The 14,445-nt window shown below is 49.0% G+C and overlaps 1 protein-coding gene across 1 annotated transcript; it reads left to right on the forward strand.

Annotated features, from left to right (window-relative positions):
• Positions 1–715: 715 nt before the first annotated feature.
• Positions 716–1,066, forward strand: LOC144172893 (CRISP/Allergen/PR-1-like). The gene has a single exon (XM_077701484.1). The coding sequence runs from the start codon at positions 716–718 to the stop codon at positions 1,064–1,066; it is 351 nt and encodes a 116-aa protein (XP_077557610.1).
• Positions 1,067–14,445: the final 13,379 nt, after the last annotated feature.

A 14,445-nucleotide genomic window follows, 5' to 3' on the forward strand; every position in this document is an offset into this window, starting at 1 on the left:
AAGATTTTGGGCACGTGGGCTGACAACAGGAACCAAAGCCTAGCCGTTAAAGCCCTGTTAACATTTCTCGGTGACTCCTCTTTGGATTCTCGCCTCTAGGTTGTGACAAAATTGAACAGACTGCGAAGTAATGTCTGAGCAGTTTTTTTTTTTTTTCCATGGATGATAGTCATGTGCTTAAAAGTGAACTGTTGTCATCTCATTCAGCGCCCCGTTGTACGTGAGACGTTTATTGGTTTACTGCTTGTACATAGTTCATTTGTCGCTTTCATTTTCATTCCCCATACCTTCCATATTCATTCCTTTCTCTTTCTGTCCCCAGTACCCTCCCCCCAGAGGGAAGTAGCAGGCCCAAGATCAATTTCTCAGGCCGACCTCTTCTCCTTTTTCAATAAACATTTACTCTCTCTCTACCTTTATTGCCGCTACCAACATACATATTACCATTCACACAGCACATTCGTTTTCGTTCTCCTGTGGTGGTTTTGCTCAAATGTGTTTCTTAGTTTATTTAACCACAATATTCTTGGTCAGTCCCATTTATTTGTAATGCGCCATTTTCATCCGGGCCATTACCACCTCCAATATGACCTTAGTCGTCATCATCATGACCGTCACTTCTTCCACAGCAGCCCGCGTGTCTCCGGTGCTCGAGCGCCAACCGCGCTGAAGAAAGAAAGCGGGCTTCAGAAGTGGACGCAGCATTGCAGAAGACATGGTGGTCCTCACCTTCTGGCTCCTGTTAGTGGCCCCGACCTGGGCCGTGGCTGCGCAAAGGCCCGACTGCAGGACGAATCGGGAACACACTCTCTGTAAGAGGCCCAACCCCGCCTGCATCCACAAGAAGAGGGGCTTGGAACCGGGGGCGGCAGCCTTCGTTCTGAAGATGCACAACGACTTCCGCAGCAAGGTGGCCCTGGGACAGCTCCGTGGATTCCGGCCAGCCGCCGACATGCAGGAGCTGGTCTGGGACGACGAGCTGGCCGAGGTGGCGCAGGTGCGTATACGCAGAACGCTGAGGCATGTCGACCGCTCAAGTTCTCCGGTCTCTGACGTATCCAGTTAGTGTGGCATTGCTCGGGGTGGAACTCACCTGCCTCCGAAAGGCGTATGTTGTTACCGTCCAACCATCACCGTAATAACGCGACTGCAGACGCTGTGATTTCGAGTCGCTAGAGGAAGCCCATAGGCTTGGGGACAGCTTTGTAGGGAGGAAGCGCACCCGGGAACTCGGAGGGTTTCGCAGGCTCGTTTTGAGTAACTTTTTGCTGTCGAAAAGTCCTCGACCAGTATGCCAATGCCATTAAACCTAACGGGCTTGTTGTAGCCCGTAACGTTGAAGCGTCATTGTGGTCCCAACGTTGTAGTATTGATAAATTTTCACACCCATTTTTGAGGGTTTATTACAGCATGTATTGTTTAGGCTTAAGTACATCAACGTGAAGTGAAGCGTTCCGCAAGCGTCGGCGTCTTCCTGAGCCTGCACGCAGACACGACGGACAGGGCGAGGGGCCGTGTGAGGCCAGCGAAGTCATGCGACAGGCAGCGCTACGTCGATGTGTGCGTTATAGACGCACACATCGCCGCAGCGGCGGCTGTGTATATCGACGTCTCTATAGACGTGTTTGTCCGAGTACTCGGCCATTCTCTTCCAAGTAATTGTGGATCATTATTGAGCAGATTTTTAAAAAGATTCGAACTTCATCTAACAGGAGCTTACCGTTGCCATAAAAAAGAGTGTCGCATGTATATTTATCGCTAGGAATGTTTGCAAGCCAATTTTTAAGTACTCTGAATCACAACAATCAAAGCTGCACAAAATCAGACAGCAGGATAGAAGAGAACAAACTTCGTACAACGTACCTACTACTTGGTTTAGCGCCATTACCTGGGTCGCTTTTCATTGCAAGAACTCTCAAGAAGTTCATGTACCGACTGCTCTAAAAGATAACTATAGCGCTTACTTGAGACCGAGGTTTCAGTCGAACGTCACTTGTGGATTCATCGGCAAAAGCAGAAACATCCTGGCAAAAAGAACCTTATCAAATTTTCACTCCAATCAGAGCCCTTATATTATGCTATGTTCGTGTGAATGTGCTATGTTCGTGTGAACCTGCTTTGTGGATTCGCTGTGTCGATTCGCTATGGACAGTGCCCCGACCTCTACGTTAGAGTGAGGGCAAGCATGATTGGTGGATAAAAAAATTTGCAGTGGCTTAGCTCGGCTATGCCATGATATACTTAGCGTGGGCTAAGGTTCAGCAATCAAATCCATTCCAATTCAATCCAGTCCAGTCCAGAGCAGTCCAATACAATCCACTCCAATCCAGTCCAATTCAATCTAATCTAATCCAATCCAATCCAATCCAGTCCAGTCCAGTCCAATCCAATCTAATAAAATCCAATCCAGTCCAGTCAAGTCCGGTCCGGTCCGGTCCGGTCCGGTCCGGTCCGGTCCGGTCGGGTCCGGTCCAGTCCAGTCCAGTCCAGTCACTGCTCTTTGCGGATGCGCAGCACGGCTCTCCAGGAGCCACGCGAAACGACTAGCAAGCGGCTCCGGCGCAGCGTCAGACTTGGCTACTGCGCAACGGAGGTGCACAGTTGGGCACGCGCCAGCGCCAGTTCGTCTGCCGTGGCTCTGATGTCACTCCTCTGGAATGCGCAGGCCTGCGAATGTGCAGACCCAATTCTCTACACACCCGTACTCCAATTGGATTGGATTTCCAATCCAATCCGATAAAATGCCATTTAATCCGATCCAATACAATACAATACAAATTCAATTCAATCCAATTCAATGCTTGCGCAGCACGGCCCTCAAGGGTCCACGCGAAACTGCTCAACCTCGGCCAGTGTAGCTTAGCTACAATAAATGAAGTTTTATTATAGAGAGGCTGCGCCAATCGCAGCGCAGGCCTTAGTGCACCATAGCGGTGGCTAAAGAAGGTGGTGTGGCATTGAGCAATGTTATGGGGAGAGAGACGCCGCGCGTGGTGAGGACTGAACGCGATTCGGCAAAGAGGCGCCTGTGGGTGACAGGAGTTGTTACCATACTCCCTCCGAGGATGGTCGTGATCCCGTGTGAAACACGCAACGTGGGAAAGCCAGCTTTCAAAGACCAAGCTCACAACGATCATTTTAAAGGGGCCATGGAGACGAAACACAACCTTAGTTCCTTCGAAGGGTTTTCTCGCTATAATCACACTGACACCACCATATTAATGTAGAATTTGTGGAAATAAGCTATATAATTAAGAAAAGAGGGAATGGCCATACAACCCACTAGCCCATTTTCCGCAACATAGCCCGTGATGCCAGATTTACAGCTCTGCGATTTTCTGAGGCCGGCAAAAGCAAACGGAAATTAGGCAGGGCTTGTAAGCTCGCCAAACGAGCTATTCGCACTCAAATTTAGGGCCCATTCTTTTCATTGTACACTTACAAACAGGAGTACCGTACACTTACAAACAGGAGTACCGATGCGTACTGCTGTTGGTATTGCGCGCAGTGTGCTTGTTTTAGCTGCACAGCACTGCGGTGCTTTGGGGTGGTCTCAGAGCACACTGGCTGATTGGCGCGGAAACGGTGTCTTACGTGACCATGTTTGTCGAGCGAACATCGTGTTTCACGAAACGATTATTTTCTACCTTACCAAAAACTACCCACGTACAATTACGGTCAAAAACAAAGTAAATGTAGAAAACTGCCCTTCGAGGGGCGGGGTCGCCTTCTAGATTGACTCATGATTAACAAGGCTCCACAATCGGCTGCAGAGCGGTTGTAATGTCGTTGCAGACGTCATGAAAACACAATTTGACCAGATAATCAAAATATTAACCCAAATTGATTATCATTGATTAATTTCTCATTGAATAAAGCATCGTTTGCTTTCGTACAAGAGCAGGGGACACTATAAAACACAAAATCTTTCAAATAAAGAAAACTTCCAGTTTGTCTGCATGGCCCCTCTAAGGTAGGCTTCACCTCTAAAATTGGTGGCTGTGCAGGGAAAGCGTTTTCTCGGGGAGAGAGAGAGAGAAAACATTTTTATTGAGCTTCATGTGGCTCAGGGGACGGTTGTGGCCGCTGGCTTGTGCCGGGCGGCGACATCGGCAGCTCTGGTGACCAAGCAGGTTTGCACCTCTAGGTCTGAGCTCCCCAGCGCCTCCTCCCACTGCTCATCAGAGGAAATTAGGGGAAAGGGATCTTTAGGACACCCCCAAAAGATGTGGGGAAGGGTGGCGAGGGCTCCACATGCAGGGCATTCTGGGGAAGGGTATAATGAAGGGTGGATTCGGTGGAGTATAGCGGGATTGGGGAACGTGTTCGTCTGAAGGAGACGCCACGTGTGTTCTTCGGAATTAGTTAGCTTGACGTGAGCCGGGGGGTACCTACGGCGGTCGAGGCGGTAATGCACGGTTATTTCTGTGTACGTGAGAAGTCTGTCTCTGGCGGATCTGGCCCCGTGATAGGGTTCAAGGCTTGCCCCGGCTCGGATTGTGAGCCCTCGAGCCGTATTGTGGGCAGCCTTATTACCCGCGAGGCCAGCGTGCGCCGCAGTCCAGACAATTTCTACCGGGGAGTCGGGTGGGTGGCGTCTGAGAATTTTGGATGCCTGTGGTGAAACGTGGCCGTTGGCGAAATTTTGAATGGCCGCTTTGGAATCGGAGATTACTATCGAGGGGGTCGGCCTTTGGGAGAGGGCTAAAGCTATTGCCGCCTCCTCCGCCGTGGAGGGATGGGAAGTATTTAAGGTTAGGTAGTCGAGAGGGGGATTGTCAGGGTCGTTAATAACTGCAATGGCAAATGCGGCGCGGTGCCTGTATTCTGCAGCATCCACATAGACCACGTCGGATCGAGCGGAGAGTCGTTTTTGGAGAGCACGTGCTCTCTGATGCCTGCGGCTCGCGTGGTGTATGGGATGCATGTTGTGGGGTATTGGTTTAATTACAAGCTTTGCATGGGTTTCAGAAGAGAGGGGAATTTTAGCCTCAGGGCAGTCAATATGACCTATACCTAGCCGCCTTAGGATATGATTACCAGTGGGAGTTTTAGACAGACGGACGACCTGATTGGAAAGGTGGGCTTCTATAAGCTCCTGTGCCGTATTGTGCACGCCAAGGCCTTCGAATCTGGCAGTGGGTGTGTTAAGGGGGAGGTGGAGGGCAGATTTGTATGCCTTTCGGATGAGCCTATTAACCTTATCTAATTCAGTTGCAGACGGGTTCAGGTAAGGTAGGGAGTACGTGATCCTACTGATAATGAACGCTTGGATAAGTCGGATTCTCTCCTCCTCCTTGAGACCCCTGCGGCGGTTGGAGATTCGTCTTATGAGCCCTATAGTTTGAATAACATGTTGTTCTAATTTCCGGAGAAATTGTGTGTTAGCCCGATTATTTTGTATAAGCATCCCCAGAATTTTAAGGGTAGAGACCTCTGGAATCGGGTTGTTTTCTATATGAACTCTTATGTCGGGTGGTACCTTGGGTCTCCTCTTCGGCGATAGCAAAAGGAGTTCGGACTTACTGGGGGAGCATGTAAGCCCCGCGTTGGCAGCTTCTTTTACTACTATTTGAACGCCCTCTTGTAGGGTCTCCTCTATATGGGAGTCTCTTCCACCATTCACCCACAGTGTGATGTCGTCGGCGTAAAGGCTGAATTTAAGTTTAGGAATTAGCTCAAGGCGGCGGGGTATGTTAATTATGGCCAAATTAAATAACAAAGGAGATAATACCGCTCCTTGAGGTGTGCCTTTAGAGGGGAGATCAACCGTGTCGGAGGTAATGCCCCCGATTTGAAGGATGGCACTTCGGTTGGACAGGAAGCTGCGAATATAGTTGTACGTACGAAGCCCCGGGTTGGTGGATTCCAGTCCAGTCATTATGGCGTCGTGAGATACGTTATCAAAAGCCTTGGTCAAATCTAAGGCAAGGATAGCCGCAGTATCTAAATTGTTTTGGGGAACTATGACTTGTCTGGACATTTGGAGGAGGACGTCCTGCGTCGACAGGCCCGTACGGAAACCAATCATGGAGTGAGGGAGCGGGTAGAAATTCTGAATGTGGGAAACCAAGCGTGCATGAATGATATGCTCAAATAGTTTTCCCAGGCACGAGGTGAGGGATATGGGCCGGAGGTGTTCTAATGCAAGGGGTTTTCCTGGTTTGGGAATAAATGTAATTTTAGCATGTTTCCAGGATTGTGGCAGCGTGCCCTGTTGCCAATAATGGTTGAAGTAACCAGTAATGGCTGTGATGGAGTAATCATCAAGATTCTTTAGCATTTTGTTGGTTACTTGATCAGGGCCCGGGGCCGAACCCGATCGCAGCTTGAGTAAGGCTCCTCGTACTTCTGCTTCAGTTATGTCCCTATCCATATACGAATTTGGCAAACCGGTGTATGGAGGGAGAGGGTTGCTAGTGCCTTTGGGCAAATACATGTCCTTTATCTTATTTACTAGGTCTGCATCCGTCCCTGGGAATCCATCGATGATGCTGGTGAGGCGATGGGCTTGATCTGTTTTCGACTAGTTCGGGTTCAGGAGGTGTTTGAGAAGCTGCCATGTCCGTTTCATCCCCAGGTTGCCACGCATCTGGTCGCAGATTTCGCCCCATTGATCCTGAGAGAGTTGTGATGTGTATTTTTGAATTTTCGCATCCAGTTCTGCTAATTTACGGCGCAACCTGTGGTTTTGTTTGTTGCTTCTCCAACGTTTTTGTATGCTCTTATATGCGTTCCACAGGTGTTGCAGGTGGGGATCTATAGTCTCCGAAGGTATGTCTGGGTCAACTGGTTTGGTTACGGCTCGCGTGTCCGCAACCAGTTGCTTTACCCAGCTGTGTAGATCTAATGGGTTATATGTTATCGATGTTTCTTTGTGGGCTTCTCGACAACTCCTGAACTCGTCCCAGTTTGTGAGGTGCTGCTGTCGGGGGTGAGTTCTAATGATGGGGGCAAGGGTGAGATCAGTTTGGATGATGAAATGATCACTTCCATGGGTGCTGTCAGTGATGCTCCATGTGGCGTTTTTGACATGGAGTGTAAAGGTGAGATCTGGGGTGGAGTCTTTTTGAGCGCTGTTGCCAATCCGGGTTGGAGTATTGGGGTCTGATTCTAATGTAAAATGGTGGATCTGCGCCTGGTCCCAAAGGTCTCTTCCCTTTTTTGTGCACTTGGAATAACCCCACGCCGTGTGTGGTGCGTTAAAGTCACCCACTACAATAAGGGCATTGGGGCCGGCTTCTTTCCTGGCCAGGGAAAACAAAAGATTGAATCTGTGATTGTGCACACGGGGGCTACTATATACGTTTAGAATGAAAAGTTTAGAACCTCCCCTTTTTATGGGAAGTACCGTTATCAGATCGTGGGGGATTTCGACGCTATCAAATTGGGTTCTCTCCGCCGGGATGTTTCTTTGGATTAGGACGGCTGTTTTCGGATCCACTTCGTTTTGGAATGCTTTGTAACCCGAAAGTTTAACAGCTTTGCCCGGCTCTTGGAGGGCTATAATGTCTGGGGGGGTTTCAACCGACTGAATGTGCAACTGCAAGTTGCTTCGCTTTCTACTAAAGCCCCGGCAGTTCCACTGCCAGACTCGGACGACCGCGGTGCTTCTACTCGAGGGCTGGTCCATATTAGTTGCCAATTTGGGGGACGTGCCCAGACAGGTTGCTGACGCTGTTGAGAACCTCTCGTATGTATGTGACAAGTTCAGCGCGGAGGTTATCTATGCTGCCTTGGAGGTTAGATTGAATTGTTAACATATTAGCCTGCTGAGCTTGGTGGTGTTGCTGAAGCTCTACAAAGTCATTTTTCTGCTCGTGTAAGAGCTTCCAGGTTGACGCGACGCTTCCTTCAAGGGCAGTGATTCGCTTATCATGCTGCTCGTCATGCGTGGCATTCTCAGCTGCGGCTTGGCAGGTTTCACCGACTGCTCTGCGTTTGGTTGCGGGGGGTGTTGGGCTCGGTTCTTCTAAAGGGCGGTTTTCAATTTGCGACTTCAGGGCTTTGTTTTCCTGACGCAAAGCAAAATTCTCCTGTCTGAGCAGGTTAATCTCCGCTCTGATGCTAGAAAGCTCTCTTATTAAGTCAGGAGGGAGAGAGGAGGGGGGTTGGTGCAGGGAGGATGAGCAGTGCGAGGGAGCACTAGAGCCGCTCACCTTTTTGTCAGCGCTCGGCTGCCTGTCTTGGGATGGTGGTATGGGTTGTTTTCTGAGCACTTGTAGTCCTCCAGGTGAGTTCTTTTGGCTGGGAGGGCGTTGGTGGCCGCTGGAAGGGTGCTTCCCTCCCCCGGGCTCTCTGGGTTGTCCTTGCTTGGAGGGTTGGGCGTCCTGCTGCTCGGGGTTGCAAGCTTGAGCGTAGGTTTGCGGGCGTCTGCGGGGTTGGAAGCGGCGGGGACAGTCCGTTGCACCGGTGATGTGAGGGCCTTCACAAACGATGCACTTGGGGAGGCAGGGGTGCTGGTCGTCGGGGTTAGGGGTTCCACACTTAGGACACCTTGACGGTGGCTTTGCGTAGGGGCATACGTCTTGACGGTGCCCCGGCTGCCAGCACGCGGTGCAGGCCTCCGTTTTACGTCGGAATGGTTTGCACCGGTACATCGCGGCTCGGTACCGGATCCAGATGGGTTGCCATTAAATAGGATCTGAGCGTTATTGGAGGTTCCGAGCCGTTTCGCAGCGAGAATCTGTAGATCGGGATTGTAGTCACTCACGCTCCGGAAAACTTCTTCGGGTGTGTCGTTTTCGGGAATGTTGAAAATTACTCCAGTTGCCGTGTTGGCGGGAGCAGAAACATGCGAAACGACTTCGTACTGGTGTCCTTTGAATGAGAGGGACTGGATGGCAGAGTATTTTTGTGCGCGTTCTTCCGAGGGGGTACTTATCAACAGGTAGTTCGCCACTTGTTGGACCCGTATTTGGTCTACCGGGTTCTGAGGGAGGTTGGCTCTTTGAAAAATGGCATCCGCAAGAGAGGCTTGAGCGACTGACCTGAGATCGAGTCCCCCTCTCGGTCGGAGAACGATCTTGATGTCTGTTTCGGGAAGTGGCGATGCCGGTGGGTTGCGCCGCGCAGAGCGGTTGCGAGCATCGCGATGGGCTTGGTGGTTGGAGGTGGGGGCCTGCAAGGAAGCGTTCCTGGCGTCGAGGTAGTTTCGTTGTCGGCGGCGAATATCCGTCCAGCCGCCTTGGTTGAGCTCAACAGGATCGATGTTTTCTCCGGCTACGGCGACTTCCATAGCCACGGTGGTTGTAGGGAGCTAGGCCTAGCGACTAAGCCTAGCTCCGATGTGACGAACGAACGAAGTGGGCTTCCCACCAGAAAAATGCAGGAATGTCAGAAAAAACGTTTTCCGGGGAGCAAGAAAGCCGTTTCATATCTAATTATGGAAGCGCTAGGACGTTTTTTTTGGCACGTTTTGATGAATTTTGTGTACTCGCTGAAAATTATTGGTCTACGCTACGAGTGTCGTTGGAGGCTATCTGGTAGATGCTAGACATAGGCAGCTTTGCTGTGAAAACAAAGTTGTGCTCAAAAAGTTATCTGCTGCTAGAAAAAAGAAATGCGATAAAATAAGCTGTGTCTAACACAACATACCGTGTTCAAGTGAATATTTGTGGACCTTGATACTTTCCCTATCGTTCCCCCTCTCCCTTTTCCTAAATAATAGACGGGAGCTAGGGGACACGAAACATCTGGCGTTGTAGGTGCTTGCGCTTAGATCGCGTATGAGTCATCGTAGGTTTCCACCAAACAAACGAAAGGCATGATCCTCTAATTCAAGCCCCTCCCTTGAAGTTGTCCAGTTGCCCACCCCATTTCTCCACGTTTGTTGCCAGTCACTCTCAGCCTATATTCAGCAGCAAATGAAGGGGGAGAACGGGTTTAAATATTCTTTTCAATAGTAATAAAGTGGGCAGTTATTTTGTCAAGGGCTTTGCCAGTTCACGTATAACGGTAAATTCCTGAACACACCACGTCTTTGACATCAACCTAATCATTTGCCGCGTTGCCGCGTTCAACTTTTTTTACAACCACTGAGCACAGTTGGCAGCAATGCTACATGTATCCTGAATGGTGGTTATCATAAATCGGCAGTAATTTTGGCATCACTTGAAATGTATTATATGCCAGGGCTGAAAATATAGTGCACTCCGCTGCTGGCCAAGAATAGCCTAGTGACGTGAGTAGGAAGTTTCAGTGCGATAAAATAAGACTTAGTAATCGAAGAAGACATCTACACGGCTCTAAAGAAGCCCTCCATGGCGCAAGACACACTCGGCAGTAGCGAGAGGTGGCCGTCGACGGAACGGCCGAATGGAGCGAACGGACACGCAGCGAAGTTCGCCGTCGTCTTCAGCCCTTCCCTTACACGGCGGCAGGGACGAGCAGCAGCGCAACGCATACAGTGCAGATTGAAGCGATTAGAAAGAGATTGTGGCACGAGGATTCTGACTACAAAATCGGGCGCTCTAATGGACAATCATTGGTTTCGCGTCTGACAACCCTGGCTTAGGTGTCCTCGGCCTTTTAAATGCATAGCATTTTAGTAACTCACAATGTCACGCGGCGTTGGCGTGCCTTGTCGTAGTCCGCAGGCGCGCCTTGTCGTAGTCCCGCAGGCGCGCCTTGTCGTAGTCCTGCAGGCGCGCCTTGTCGTGGTCCGCAGCCAGGCCACTACACTATAAAAGAAATAACAGTTTCCGGCGCCCGGTTTCGAACCCTTGACGCCGCGGGCGGAACGCAAGGTGCCAGGCGCACTGCCGACTGAGCCACGAAACCGACACAGATTTCGATGCACCGAACGCGCCTTATATCCTTCACTCATTTCTGGTTTGTTTCGAAAGCGCCACAAGTTGTCCCGCGCCTCCGAAAGATGGCGACACGGGTCCCACGATCGAGAGATACGACTTGCCGCATGCCGGCGCACCCCCTCGGAAATGCTGTGCATTTGATCGTGCCCCTCGCGAGGGGGATGTCTTATCTATAGTATCTATAAACGTTGCACAGAACAGGGCCGCCGGCAAGAGATGCTCCTCTCAGCGTCGCATCTAAAAAAGGCTGGCATCCGTTGGCTGATGAACTCCATGGTCCTCGAACACGCCTCCTTCGTCGTTTGTGTAAGAGGTGAAATTGAAGCAATGAGCACTGCACCCATAGATGGAGTTGCGTGGGAGTGCTTCAAACAACGGGCCAAAGATACAGCAATCGGAATCGGGGACAGGAGGCGAGAGACAGAATAGCGAAAGTAAGTCGATTGGTGAAACTCCCTTAAGAATGACACAGGAATGTATCATATATTTTCTTTGCAAGTTCAGTCACAGACAAAATAAAAAGCCTTTCGGAAACGTAACTTCCTTGCTGCTTCCACTAATTCTTTCAGTATTTTTGCGTCATGCTGAATGGCTGACAGGCAAACCCTTAGCAATGTAGTGAATAGTCACGCTGAATAGCCGGCTCAATAGCCGGTAACAGAGAACCTAGAATACGGTGCGGAGCTTTATAGGTTTAGTGCCCGTAGTTTTCAGATATTAAATCTGCAACTAGCAAAGAATTCGGTTTTTATAACAAATGCTGTGTGATTTTGGCCTGATTAGCATCAATGAGAAAATAATAGAGAAAAAAGTACCTTTGGGGGAAGAAAACAGGTTGCAAACGTTCACCAATATGGGGGATAGCGTCGAAAACATTGTTTTTTCGTGAAGGTGCCGTAAACATAATTTGTGTATTCGTGAAGTTGCCGTAATTTGTAGTTGCCGTAATTCGCATTCGTGATTTACATAATTCGTAAAGTTGCCGTAAACATTTATTGCCGTAACCGTCTACCATTAGATTGTTTTTTTTTGTAATTACTAAAACGCCAGTGTACCACTTCTCTCCTGAAACGTTCCGTATATAGGGAATTATGTGGATACGAATTTTTTACCTTCGGTGACACATCGGGAACAAAAACTAGCTATTTTTGTGCTAAACACATTATAATGAAGTAAGGGATTGCGTTAAAAAAATTTGGCGTCGGTATTATCCTGTGCACGACCGCCATAAACTCCAAAGCTTGGTCTGTATGAATTCCGTATGCAGTGGAACCCCGGTAATACGTTTTTCACCGGACCGGGGAAAACATTAGTAGTGGCGTAGCTCTGCTATGCCAGGATATACCTAGCGTGAGCTAAGGTTTAGCAATTCACTCCAATCCAGTCCAATACAGTCTAGTCCAGTCCAATTTATTCTAGTCCAATTCAGTCCAGTCCAATTCAGTATATTCCAGTCCAGTCACTGCTCCTCGCGCATACTCAGCACGGCTCTTCACGAGCCACGCGAAACGGCTATCAAGCGGCTCCGGCGCAGCGTCAGACTTGGCTACTGCGTAATTCAGGGGCACACCTGGGCACGCGCCGGCGCCAGTGCGTCTGCCGCGGCTATGAGGCAACACAATCCAACACGATCCACTTCAATCCAATCAATCCAATCCAATCCAATCTAATCCAATGCAATCCAATCCAAATTCAATCCAAGCCAAGCCAAACTAAACCAAGCCAATCCGATCCAATTCCCCTCGCGCTTGCGCAGAACGGCCCTTCGCGGCACACGCGAAAGTGCTCAACCTCGGCCACAAAAACTTAATACATAAACGTAATACACGCTACAAAAACGTAATAGCCGAGAAAACGTAAGAGTGAGGAGTCACGAGAAAGGGCCGGCGTCTAACTGGCGTCTTTAAATCACCCCCTATCTAGAGCTCAATTGTTGCCATCACGTCTGTATTAACGTATTAACTCTTTGCTGTCATCTTGCATACATATTTTAGTGGGTGTCTGAAGAGTCAGTGTGGTTTGTTGACGTGCTGCCCGCCGGGCTGCTGTTCGGGGTTGCTTCGGCAGTGGCAAAGTCCGTGCCGCTGCATTTATTCTAGGCGCCGTAGGATTCTGACGGATTGAAGGCGTGGGAAGCAAGATTCCGAGGAAAAACGTCAAGGCTACGTCACAAACAAATGGCTGTGACATTCATTGTGAGCCTTCAGACGTCGTAAACTGTTATGAACACATCGTGAACGGTTAGAATGAGAATACCACGAGGCAGGTCGACCCTGAGGGAGAGCGTGGTGCGAGTCCAGGATTCCTGCCCAAGCGCCCCTAGTTCTCAAAGCTGCCACCACGTGCCGTAGCAGAATGGAATTTTGCCTACAAGGGCTATTTTCCCTCATTCTTCTCGGGGCGGTCGCGGCGTTCGACCGGTTTGACTGTCAAGTGCGACGGCGCGGTCAACTCCTTCTCCTCAAGTTAATTGTTCGTCTGTGAGCGGGGAGTCACTTCAATAGAGTTCCCCCGCGACTATTGTGGGATGGCAAGAGGATGCCTCAGAATAGTTGAAGCTTGAGCCGGTTGGTGCAAAAGTTGGGACGAAGCGAAGACGAGACACACACAAGCGCTTTGTGCTTGTCTCGTCTTCGCTTCGTCCCGTTCATTGCGCTGCCATCTACTCTTAAATCGGATGCCCTTTGCGTTAGGATTTTGGCGGAGCTTGGAAATGTTGTCTGCTGCGAAGTAATTCACGACAACTACTAGATATACGGCTTATGTCTATCTACGACGCTATTTTCCTGTTTATCGCACATTTCATACAACCAGAAAAAAAAAGCATTTGATAATAATTACTTATTTCGGACAGCTACAACTGCGGAACGATATTTTCGAGTAAAAAAATGCTACGGCAGCAGCCGCCGTTTCTTTCTTCCGAAGTTTGGTATTCTTGAATGGCTTTTGAGAAAATTCAAATTGCAGGGACGCATCTAATTACGTGAGCAGAAAGCATGAAATTTCAAAACGCGTTCAAAACAGTACCTGCGAGCGATGTTCCCGGTGCGTCACCTTAGCTACTTCAATGAAGTTCTGGAATTGATTCATTTTATGACATCGTGACGTATCAATAATTAGTTTTAGAATTCCTCTGTCACTGCTCATTATTACCTTTCCGCACGATGCGAACTCACGGACACACCAATAGATATAAAGATTTGTAACTAGTGTTTCAACTAAGGGCTTAGCTTCCATATGAGTAATATTCTACATATATTTATTTATTTATTTATAACTATCTCTCAGTTTCCTCGATAAGGCATTGAGTAAGGTAAGCTAAAAAAGACACAAGTACAAGTTTTATCATGTGTAGCAAGTAATGCGTGAACGGGGTATATAAAAATGAACGCTAAATATAAGAAACGCATAAAATAAACCTACACATAAATGAGGATCTCACCTCATGGCAGAACAAAAACTGCAATTCACTGCACGGATATCGCGTCTGATGAATATTAAATTTTACTGCATTTCCTGCAAACGATGTCGATTGCATGAAGACTCCTAACCTTAGGTGGCTTCATTAATTTATGTTGTCGGTCGCCCTCCAAGCCCGTGGTAATCGCGAGAATTAGTCGTTTTAAAAGTA

The sequence above is a fragment of the Haemaphysalis longicornis genome, unplaced genomic scaffold (assembly GCF_048455015.1).
Source record: "Haemaphysalis longicornis isolate Haplotype H1 unplaced genomic scaffold, Haemaphysalis longicornis Haplotype H1 scaffold_263, whole genome shotgun sequence".
Taxonomy (NCBI): Eukaryota; Metazoa; Arthropoda; class Arachnida; order Ixodida; family Ixodidae; genus Haemaphysalis; species Haemaphysalis longicornis.

Excerpts from the sequence above, each read along its gene's own strand:
- LOC144172893 (XM_077701484.1), top strand. The coding sequence starts at position 716 with ATGGTGGTCCTCACCTTCTGGCTCCTGTTAGTGGCCCCGACCTGGGCC.